General features: G+C 40.7%; 1 protein-coding gene across 1 annotated transcript; it reads right to left on the minus strand.

The window, feature by feature from the left end:
• Nucleotides 1-477: 477 nt before the first annotated feature.
• blvra (biliverdin reductase A) lies at nucleotides 478-9,967 on the minus strand (the record flags this gene model as incomplete). Its single annotated transcript, XM_030723069.1, has 4 exons — nucleotides 478-1,518; nucleotides 3,473-3,641; nucleotides 4,105-4,212; nucleotides 9,805-9,967. Coding segments are annotated over 4 exons (696 nt in total), but the record flags the coding sequence as incomplete, so codon positions are not given.
• Between the last annotated feature and the right edge of the window lie 2,437 nt (nucleotides 9,968-12,404).

A 12,404-nucleotide genomic window follows, 5' to 3' on the forward strand; every position in this document is an offset into this window, starting at 1 on the left:
CAACACCAGCAGATGACATGTCAATGTGGACTCTGTGCCTCTCCTCTCTTCCTCCAGACTCTGGGACCTTGATTTCCAAAGGAAATGCAACATTGACTTTGATCAGAGAACATAACTTTGGAGCACTCAGCAGCAGTCCAGTCCTTTTTGTCTTTAGCCCAGGCGAGACGCTTCTGACGCCGTCTCTGTTCAAGAGTGGCTCGACACGAGGACTGCGACAGCTGAAACCCATGTCTGCATACGTCTGTGCGTGGAACAATGCACATCTAGTGACTGAAATTTTTGCCCAAAGCTGGTGGAGACATACCCTAAAAGACTTGCAGCTGTAATTGCAGCAAAAGGTGGTTTCACAAAGTATTGACTCAGGGGGGCTGAATACTTCTGCACACCGCACTTTTTTAGTTTTTTATTTGTAAAAAATGTTTTGAATCATGTATAATTTTCATTCCACTTCACAATTGTGTACCACTTTGTGTTGGTCTTTCACATTAAATTCCAGTGAAATATATTTATGTTTGTAGTTGTAATGTGACAAAATATGGAAAAGTTCAAGGGGTATGAATACTTTTGCAAGCCACTGTAATTGTCACAGTTGGTGACATCGCAGGGCCTACCGCACATTTTGTTTGGTTTTCTATGCCATCCACCTTGTTATCAGAAGTTCAAAGCATGCCTCTGATGGTTTGGGGTGCCTCGGTGCCTATAGAATGGCAGCTTGCACATCTGGAAAGGCACCATCAATGCTAAAAGGTATATACAGATTTCAGAGCAACATATGCTCACATCCAGACGACTCTCAAAGGGGAACCTTGCCCTGTTTCAGCAAGAAAATGCTAAACCGCATCTTTATGGCTCTACAGTAGATTAGTCCAGCTGCTGAACTTGACTGCTTGCTCTCCAGAAGTTTAACCAACTGAAAATAATTGGTGCATCATGAAATGTAAAGTAAAAACATGACAATGACCCAGGACTGTTGAGCAGCTAGAATCCTCTATCAGACAGGAATAGATAACATTCCTCTCCCAAAAGGGCAGCAAATGGTTTCCTCGGTTTCCTATTTGAAACTTGAATAGTTTCAAATAGTTTCCTGACTTTTACAGACTGTTGTTCTATTGTGAAAAGGAAAAAAAAAAAAAAAAGGATTTATGGCATTTGAAATTTATTGCATTTTGCTTTTACTTACATTTCACACAGTATCCCATACTTTTTAGGAATTTGCAACTTCAAATGTGATACAAATATGATGACCATAAAGATTCCATTTAATTTTGGCAAAGCTGTTGTATTTTGTCTGCCAGTTCCAAGCAGTGTAGGACCCTGACTTTCTCTTTCGTGAGCTCCTCCGGAGTCACTTGGCCTGCCAGCTTGGTAGAGAAGTGGATCAGGTCTTGCATAAAGATACCCACAGTCCCTCTTGGTGCAGTAGGAATTTGAGTCAAAGAGCCTGAGTCAAACTGAAAGTTGATGTTTTTTGCTCTGGGGAGGCCTGGTTGTCGTTCTTCAATCCATGTCAGAGGTCTAGATGGACACAGATGAAAAATGTTTAAATTATCACGCCATTTAACTCTCTCATCTGCTTTTTCATCATAACAACCAAGACACTGAAACACATCCCTGATCAATGGCTACCGCCACGGCCTGACATGCTGCTAAATCTTAAAATCCCCAATGAATTACAATTTAAAAAAAATACTTTATATGCTGCCCTATATGGCGGCACGGTGGCATGGTGGTTAGCACTGCTGGTTCACAGTTAGAATGACATCTAGAAGGTCTGCGTTTGATTCCACCTTGGCCCGAGCCTCTCTGTGTGGAGTTTGCATGTTTGCCCTGTGTCCACGTGGATTTCCTCCCACAGTCCAAAAACATGCAGTTACTGGGGTTAGGTTAATTGGGCTTTCTAAATTGCCCATGAGTGTGAATGTGAGAGTGAATGGTTGTCTGTCTCTCTGTGTTGGCCCTGCGACAGGCTGGCGACCTGTACAGGATGTACCCTGCCTCTCGCCCTATGTCAGCTGGGATAGGCTCCAGCCCCCCCACAACCCTGAACAGGAAAAGCAGAAGAGAATGGATGGATGGACTTTTAATTATTCCAGTTTGGTAAAATAGAGAAATAACTGGTTGTGATTGGTTAAATGTATGGTTTGCTGATTTGTGCTTGCATCATAACTCAAAGACAACGAACTAACCTGAAAAAAGTAAGGCTTCAAAGGGACTTGTGGTTTTGATTTTGAAAAATTGTCCCCATGAAAACCAGATCTGCAGCTACCAGAAGTTTCTCATGTTTAACTATGTTTAGAAGGCAACAAGAGAAATGTAGTTTCTGTGGTACACTTTTGCCGAAATCCCATTCTTCATATTTTGTCTCTAGTCCTCAATCTTATTTGTTGGCACTTATGGTGTTCCATATAGCGCACATGTCAAACTCAAGGCCAGTGGGCCAGAACCGACCTGCGATATAATTATATTCGGCCCGTGAGATAATTTCATATGGCTGTTATTAATGGCCTGCCGGTAAATAGCGCTCCCACCACTTATACTACAAATCCCATGATGCTCTGTAACAGGTCAAGACCTGCTCATTAACCCATTTTCCATGTTGCCAATAACAGATTGATCAGTGGATTAAAAAAAATTGGTCAGAACTTTTTACAGTGACATTTAAGCAGCCTGGCCCCCAAAAATGGCCAAATGAAAAGTGGAAAACAGGGATTTTCCAAACAGGTGGAGGCAGAGGACCTGATCACTGACCTCTGATGTCAGTGATCAACCTTTGTCACCTGCGATGTGTTGAGAAAAGAGTGGTTTGGTGGGACAGATACGAGAGAAGATGCAGAGGGAGACCTGCACAGGTGAGCTGACAGTGCATCACTGTGTCACGCAGCAGGAAATGCTGCGCAGCCAAGTCCTGAAGACACAACGGGCTATAAGCACCAAAACTTTATAAGAGGCAAAGGGTTAAATCACTAGCAGTTTCAGTCTTTTCTGGACGAAAAGAGCTTCTGAATGTGGTGACACGCCTTATCACAAAGGTGCGCTGAGCTACCTGAGGAAATCTGTCAGTTCGTAGAAAGTAAAGTAAAAGCCTCAGCAGGGCTCCGGGATGAAAGGTGGCTGTGTGAGTCAGCCTTTCGCTGCGACATAATGAAGCATGAGCTACCTGACGAAATGCATGTGTTAAACCTGCAGCTTCAGGGCAGGACCGTGTGATTAGGCATCATTACCAAAAAAGAAAAAGTCAGCAAGTCTCCACTGCTGTGTTTGCAGCTGCGTTTTTCACTGAGAAACTTGACAGTGTGCAGTTTACGCAGCATTTTTTCCGACTTTGATGCTCAGAAGTTCACATCACAGATTTTACCTGAAAAAGTAGTGGTTGCTTTGCCCTCTGAAAAAAAAAAACCCTGACAGTCTGTAGGGAATAGAGGAAAAATAGGAATTAGATCCTACATGCAGACCAATACATTTCATATACCTGTTGTCAGAAGTTATCAACTTTGCAGTCATCTTGCTGTAGCCATTAGTAGAGTCCTCCTCCAATGCTGCTGCAGTTACTGAAAGCTCACCGAACAAGTCAACCAGCCACGTGAGGCGAGCAATGCCACTGAATGCTGGGAAACCAAATCCAGGCTTCAGAGCTCCACCTTGAACAAATTACAGCATTCACATTATTTCAACAGAGCTTCCTAAAGACCTACATTAGACACTTTACAAGTGTTTTCAACACAGTGTGTTGTCTCATTTTATATCATTTCATATATGAATTTTTTTTTTTTTACACTACAAGTGCTGCTCAAAACAGTGCTGTTTTGCATACCAATGATATACTATACATCTATTCAAAATGAGATTATTTATCCCCAGATCATATCAAACTGATTTCAGATAAGTAGGTAACTACACTCCTCTGCAACACATAGCATATTTAGAGTTCTCATATTGATCTGGTTTTGACTGGTTGTACTACTGTCCACAAGCAGGGACATAACTGCTGAGTAAAAATATAAACTTAACTGAAGCCCTAGTTCTTCCTTTGCACACTGATTTTAAGATCTGATTTTTTTTTTTTAATAAAATTAAAATCACTGCATCCCTCCCATCTCTTACCAGTAAAATGAAGAGTACCTTCCTGCAAGGTTTTTCCCTCTACCTCTCTCTTCAGTTGTTTGTAGTCCTCTGATAGCAGTTCAATGTGTTCTTCATGGAGAATCACCCCTGACAAACACACACAGTTGCCGACAGCAGAATCAGTTGCAAAAATGTTTACAACCCAATTCCAAAAATGTTGGAGCACTATATAAATAAAAACAGAATACAATGATTTGTGAATATCATACCCATTCACGAAAAACATTGAAAACATCAAATGCTTAAAATGGGAAAATGTACCACTTAAGAAAAATATTTTGATTTGAAAAGTTGGGACAGGGCATGGACCAGACCATGTGTAGCACCTCCTCTTTTTTTTTTTTTTTTTTAAACAATACTTTATGTGTGGGAATTGAGGGAACCAGTTGCTTGACTTTGGGAAGACAAATGTTCCATTCTGTTATTTCACATTTTATTATGAACCAATTGTTTGCTATTGGTGAAAGGTCTGGACTGCAGGCAGGCCAGTTCAGCATCTTGACTCTTCTACTACAAAGTCATGTAATAAACACAGTATGGGGTTTAACATCGCCTTCCCTCAGAAAGATGTCATCTGGATGGGAGCATATCTTACTCTAAAACCTGTATATACCTTTTAGCATTGATGATGCCTTTCCAGATATGCAAGCTTCTAGTTCGACAGGCACTGCTCTCCTTTTTAGTCCAGAGGATACAGCATCCAAATTTTCCAAAAAATAATTTCAAATTTTGATTTGTTTGATCACAACAGTTTTTCACTTTGCCTCAGTCAATTTTAAATGAGTTTTCTCCAAGAGAAGATGGCAGCATTTCTGGATCATGTTCACAAATGGCTGGTTCGTCACAACTGCATTAGTGGATGGCACATCCACAAATGCAGGTTAAAGTAAAACTGTGAACAGTTTTACTTTAACTATTCAATGTCTATGAATAGTGGTTCACTGGCACAGTGAACCACTATTCATAGACATTGCTTTCTGAAAGTGTTCCTGAGCCAGTGGTTCCCATGACAGAATTATGCCTGTTTTAATGCAGGGCCTGAAGATCAGAGGCATCCAGTCCTGTTTGGAATCTACTGATGTTTTTTGTTGTTTTTTTGCGGAGTGGTGAACCTCTGCCTATTTTTAGTTCTGAGAAACTCTGCCTCTCTAAGATATTGTTTTAAATACCCAATCTTGTTACTGACCTGTTCCAATTAACCTAATTAGTTGCAAAATGTTACTGCAGCTGCTTCTTTTTAGTATTACTTTTTCCAACCTTTTGTTATCCCAGCCCAACTTTTTTGAGATATGTTGTTGCCAAATTCACCATTTACTATTCCCGATTTACTAATGAGACAAAACAACATGTGAGCACAATGCCCAAATAGCGCTGATAGGATTTGTGTGTGATTTACAAGTGTTGTGCCATTTTCTAAACACAGTTGTTGTCAGTTCATTTCAATATAGCATACACAATCTGTCATGAGCTGTGCAAGTTAGCATTTATTACAAGTTAGGGATAAACCAGAAATGCCGGAATGCTAAAAGTTTCTTTCTGTGTTCTGTAACTGGTGGTGTCAACAGAAAGTGCAACAATTTTGCTATACTGGATTTGTTTAGTAAAAATAAATAAATGGATTTGTATGCATGCTTCATCAAAGAGTCTACATGCTCTTGATACTGTGTATCATGGAGCATTAAGATTTATCTTAAACTCTAAGGCTCTTACTCATCGTTTGCTGTATGACTGTGCCAGATGACCCTCCCTTCAGGTTCACAGATTCAAACATTGGTGCGTTCGTGTGTACTAGGTTTGCTTCCCTCCTACCTTCAGACCCACTTGCAACAGAAGAGTTCAGGTCCTTACACTCTGAGGTCTCAGAATTGTTTGTTGTTGTCTGTTCCTAGGGACAGATCTGAGACAGGCAAAAAAAGCATTCCAATTCGTTCTACTGCTCCTTCTACATGGAATGAAATTCAAAAGGACCTCAGACTTAAGGACCTGGTCTCAATGTGTGAGTTTAAGGCACTTTTAAATAACCTGCCAATGACTGCAATGAGCTGTAGATGTTTTGTTTAATTTTTAATGACATTTTTAGACTTTTAGACTTTTTAAAAATTTATTTATCCTTTTGACCTGTATGATTGTTTTCTGTGTATATTTGTCATACCCAGAACACACTTGAAAAAGAGATTTTAATCTCAGTGTGTTTTTCTTCCTGTTAAATAAAGGTAAAATAAAAATAAATTAAAGCCGCAAGCGGCGTTAAAGGCCCTCGCCGCCTGCGCGCCCGCCAAACCCTGCGCGAGCCCCGCGAACCCCCAGCAAGCCACATACAAGTCTCACAAACCCCCAGCGAGCCCTTTCTTTTGCCGAATGTAAAACCAGAGTTACAGCTGTTATTGCACACCTTTCCAGTAGGTGGCGCTGCAACTGGCATTGAATAATGTCGTGCATGTGTTCAGGAGTGGATCCTTATCACACTTGTGAAGTTTGGACAATGAGAGTTTAAATTACAGCAACTTCCTGTTTCCACTAGGTGCCGCTGTCACTGTCATTCAATGTCATATGGATGTGTGCAGGGGTGGGTCGTCATGACAGTTGTGAAGTTTGGTACAGATTGGACAATGAGTTTTTGAATTAGAGCAACTTCCTTGTTCCACTAGGTGGCACTGTGATTGTAATCCAATGTCATATGGATGTGTGCAGGGGTGGGTGTTTATCAAACTTGTGAAGTTTTGTGCACATTTGACAATGAGTGTTTGAATTAGAGCAACTTCCTTGTTCCACTAGAGGTGCTATAGCTCCATTCAATAATGACATGTGCATGTGTTCAGGAGTGGGTCCTTCTCACACTTGTGAAGTTTGAGGGTAATCGGACAAAGTATATGAGAATGAGAGGCAATCGAAATGTCACGGCGAAGGATCGAAGCTCGCCATGGCACCCGGGCCACGCCCCTCTGCAGTGTAACATCATCATGGGCTTCACTGTAAATGTTTGTGGTCATTATACAGCTCAAAAGACGTGAATATAGTGTCATGCAGAAATGTTAGGTTTTCCATTGAAAATGAATGGGGAATTGGGGGCGTGGTTAGGGGGGCGGGGTGCAAAATGAGGCATGGGTCTCATTGACTTTTTTGATCAGGGTGATATAGAGAATGTGTAACCCAAATTTCATAATTCTAGGAGTAACTAAATTATTTGACCTCCATGTAAATTTTTGTTTGATTATGTAGGGGGCGCTATTGCAGGAATTGCCATTGTTTCTCCAATTATGGATTCATGGTGGTTCTGTACATAAGTTATTAAAGTTTGGGAGAAATCGGGCAAAGTATGCACGAGTGATGACAGAAAAGGTGAGGGTAAAAAAGGCCAAAACGAAGGCCAAGTTCAGCGCCCCCTTGTGAGAAGACCGTTTAATATTCTACAAAACCATGAATAACTTTTGATGCCCTACTTGTGTAGATTATGCTGAGCGATTTTGGTGACTGTAGGTATAACGCCCTAGGAGGAGATGTCTCAAATATGAGGTGTGGACAATCGCTGAATTGGAAAAGGTCAACAAAATTTTTCGCCAGACCTGATGACTCTAGCAAAAAAAAAACTGACTTTTCGTATATGTTCAGGGGCTCAAATTTACGATCGTTTACTCAGAAAGAAGAAGAAGAAGAAGAAGAAGAAGAAGAATCGGAATAATAATGGAGAACTCTAACAATTTCAATTAGGCGCTTTTCCAGTCACCCTCATATATACCTTTTCGGAAACGTCTCGACCTGGCGCACGTCCCATGAGGTCTGGGGTCACTTGCGACCACGTCCCATGCGACCGCCCCATTTTTGCACCTCCTCCCCCTTACAATCACTATAGGCTCCTCGCCGACCCTTCGGTTGGCTCGGGCCTAATAAGAAAATAATTTGTGCACGCATGTGTATATGTGATCAACACTTCATGTATTATCCCAGTGCATGCATTTCAGTAATTCCATTCAAAAAGTAAAACTTGTATATTATATTCATTCATTACACACAGTCTGATATATTTCAAATGTTTATTTCTTTTAATTTTGATGATTATTACTGACATCTAATGAAAACCCCAAATTCAGTATCTCAGAAATTTGAATATTACTTCAGACCAATACAAAAAAAGGATTTTTAGAAATGTGGCCAACTGAAAAATATGAACATGAAAATTATGAGCATGTACAGCACTCAGTACTTAGTTGTTGCTCCTTTTGCCTGGATTACTGCAGCAGTGCGGCGTGGCATGGAGTCCATCAGTCTGTGGCACTGTTCAGGTGTTATGAGAGCCCAGGTTGCTCTGATAGTGGCCTTCAGCTCTTCTGAATTGTTGGGTCTGGTGTATCACATCTTCCTCTTCACAATAGCCCGTAGATCTTCTATGGGGTTAAAGGTCAGGTGAGTTTGCTGGCCAATTAAGAACAGGGATACCATGGTCCTTAAAGCAGGTACTGGTAGCTTTGGCACTGTGTGCAGGTGCCAAGTCCTGTTGGAAAATGATCTGCATCTCCATAAAGTTGGTCAGCAGCAGGAAGCATGAAGTGCTCTAAAACTTCCTGGTAGATGGCCGCGTTGACCTTTGACCTCAGAAAACACAGTGGACCAACACCAGCAGATGACACTGCACCCCAAACCATCACTGACTGTGGTAACTTTACACTGGACCTCAGCCAGCGTGGATTCTGTGCCTCTCCTCTCTTCCTCCAGACTCTGGGACCTTGATTTCCAAAGGAAATGCAACATTGACTTTGATCAGAGAACATAACTTTGGAGCACTCAGCAGCAGTCCAGTCCTTTTTGTCTTTAGTCCAGGCGAGACGCTTCTGACGCCGTCTCTGTTCAAGAGTGGCTCGACACGAGGACTGCGACAGCTGAAACCCACGTCTGCATATGTCTGTGTGTGGTGGTTCTTGAAGCTCTGACTCCAGCTGCAGTCCACTCTCTGTGAATCTCCCCCACATTTTTGAATGGGTTTGTTCCACAATCCTCTCCAGAGTGCAGTTATCCCTGTTGTTGTACACTTTTTTCTACCACATCTTTTCCTTCCCTTCGCCTCTCTATTAATGTGCTTGGACACAGAGCTCTGTGAACAGCCAGCCTCTTTAGCAATGACCTTTGTGTCTCGCCCTCCTTGTGCGAGGTGTGAAAGGTCGTCTTTTGGACAACTGTCAAGTCAGCAGTCTTCCCCATGATTGTGTAGCCTACAGAACTAGACTGAGAGACCATTTAAAGGCCTTTGCAGGTGTTTGGAGTTAATTAGCTGATTAGAGTGTGGCACCAGGTGTCTTCAATATTGAACCTTTTCACAATATTCTAATTTTCTGAGACTGAATTTGGGGTTTTCATTAGTTGTCAGTTATAATCATCAAAATTAAAAGAAACAAACATTTGAAATCTATCAGTCTGTGTGTAATGAATGAATATAATATACAAGTTTCACTTTTTGAATGGAATTACAGAAATAAATCAACTTTTTCATGATATTCTAATTTTATGACCAGCACCTGTATGCAAGAGGGTTCCCACTTCTTACATCCCCTTCTCACTGCACTCTGTCAGTACTTAGATTTTTTGTTTGTTTGTTTTTTTTACATTGTCTATTTGACAGCATTTTTCTGAACTAAACTTTGCCTGCACAGGGAACATACATTGGAATGCACTGTAGTGAGTTATCACCTTTTTCTTCAGCTAAATCCCAAAGTTCCACAGCAGCCTTGTAGTTCATGGTCATGGGATACTCCACACAGACATGTTTCTGTGCCTGCAGAAACTTTCTGAGACAGGAGGTGGGAGTGTTCTTGGTCAAAATTAAGGCAGCAGTAATTGTGAACAGAAATTGTTAATTTTACATTCTGAATTCTTTTACAGATGTTTTCTACAGTAGGAGAAACAACTCTAACTCTAAAGCTGTACTTTTGTAAATTTTTGGAAAACAGACCAGAATTTCCAGACAACAGAGCATTACATGGGGACAAAATTAGATGGGTACATACATTTTACATTTGACTTAGATTGCCTTGAAGGTGTCCACTAGCTAGTCTGCTGTTTGATGCTGGCTACCGATTCACCAAAAAAGCTCTATGATACTGCTATAAATAAGAGGTGTGGCCGTACTTTGACAAGGAGCCCTGCATTACTCATCTTATAGTACATAACCATTATAGCAAAATATACAGGACTGTGCAAAAGTCATGTGCCTACCCTTGTTTCTTTATATTTTGTTTCCAAAGGAGCCAGACTTCTGGTGCCTTGAGCAATAGTTCTCCAGGCCTTTTCACTCACTCCAGTCCTTATACCTGACCATTTTGGTTTTGTTTTTCTGTTTTTGTTTTTTCTCCTTTTGTTAACCCACGTAACACTAACCTATGAACCATTGGAGCATGGTAAAAGCACCTAACTAATGGGATGAACCAGTTAGTTACCAGCACATAAAATTCAAAATTCAACCTGCAAAACAAGTTTTAGCAATGGGGATGATAACATGCGAGGAAGGAACTCAAAATAGCCAGAGGGATTGGGATTGGGTTAAATCTATGATGGGGATGCCGACTAAAAGGATCACTTAAAATCATTAGATAACTTAAAAGCAGGCAAGAAATTATAATTGTTTTAATATTTATGATTTTACTGAGAAGCTTTCTGGTTTTAAAAGTGTCACAGTACACATTGATAGGGGAACTGTTTTTAATCTCTTTCGGAAGACTCAGGAGAGGAAAAGCTCAGGTCCTGATGACACCGAAGGCTGTATTCTTAAAAACCATGCCCTGCAGCTGGCAGGCATCTTTAGTTTTCTTTTTAACATGTCTCTGCAGACCCACAGGGTCCCTCAGCTCTGGAAAAACTTTCATCATTGTTTCCTGTCCCAAAAAGTAAGGCCACTCAGTCTCTGAATGGTTTCAGGCCTGTTGCCCTTACTTCACTAGTAATGAAGACATTTGAAAAGATTATTAAGGAGGTCCTTTAATCTAGAGTGAAAGAACATCTGGACCCATGATTCTGTCCCTCCTCAGCAGTGATGACCCAGATCATGGACCAAAGGTCAGGGATTTCACTGACTGCTGAGAGTCCTCCTTTTTAAAGATAAATGTTTCTAAAATAAAGGAGATGGTCATTGATTTTAAACACAGTGCAGTCACTGTGCCTGTGGTCATTCTGGGGAAAATGTTGAGGTTGTAAGCAAGTATAAATATCTGGGAGCAATCCTTGACAATAAGCTGACCTTTGATGCACACGTAGGCTCACTCTGTAAAAAAGCCCATCAGAGGATGTACTTTTATCAGAAGCTCCGTGGTTTAAATTAGGGATGGCACGATACCACTTTTTAGGACCGATATTTTATCTGCCGATACCAATACAAATCAGACCTTTTTTTAAAAAACAAAAACAAAAAAATTGATTTCCAATTCCTGGATAAATTGTACATACGTCAACAGTCTCTCACACAACAAAATCAAAATCTTTTAGTTGTCCCACGTACAAGACTAAGAACCAGGGAGGGGCAGAGCTTTTCAGGCAGTGGCACCAAAGCTCTGGAACTGTTTACCACTCCAGCTCCATTTAGCTGGCTCTGTGGAGTCTTAAAAAGCAGTTAAAAACTTTTCTATTTAACCAGGCTTTCTGTTGACTTTATTTTTATTCTTTTTCTTTTAATATGGTAATATTAATGTGTTTTTAACATGGTGTTTTTTCTGAGTTTTTTTTTTTGATATTGTGTTTTAATTATTGTACAGTGCTTTGTGACTTTTCATCTGTGTAAAGCACTATATAAATAAACTTTGCTTATTTACAACAATCGCTCTATCACCTGAATCCTGTTGCTCCTATATCGACAAACATGCAATTATTGTGGCATTTATTTATTAAAAATTTTTACTGCCAATTTTAATATAAGTCCCCCAGAGACTGGAATGTTTGTATTCCAGTATTGTAGGCTATTTGGAGAGACTGCATATAGTTCAGTCTAAATAAGACTAAGCAATCAGTGTTGATTAGCCCTATCATTTGTTTTGCCCTGTGATTTTATTTCATTGAAGATTTTTGCACAAAGTATCGGATCGGTATCACCGATACCAGCTTGAATATTACTCAGTATTGGATCGGAAAGAAAATATGTGGTATTGCACATCACTACAGCACAGCGAGCACAACACACAAACATGCAGAGAGCGGTGGAGGCGTGGAAAAACATGTCAGCGATGATTCACTGAGTGTTAAAGGGAATCCGTCACAGCGATGGAGAACTGAGGGGGTTATTTCTTGATCCCCACTCTATTCCG

This window comes from Archocentrus centrarchus, unplaced genomic scaffold (genome assembly GCF_007364275.1).
Source record: "Archocentrus centrarchus isolate MPI-CPG fArcCen1 unplaced genomic scaffold, fArcCen1 scaffold_204_ctg1, whole genome shotgun sequence".
Lineage (NCBI taxonomy): Eukaryota > Metazoa > Chordata > Actinopteri > Cichliformes > Cichlidae > Archocentrus > Archocentrus centrarchus.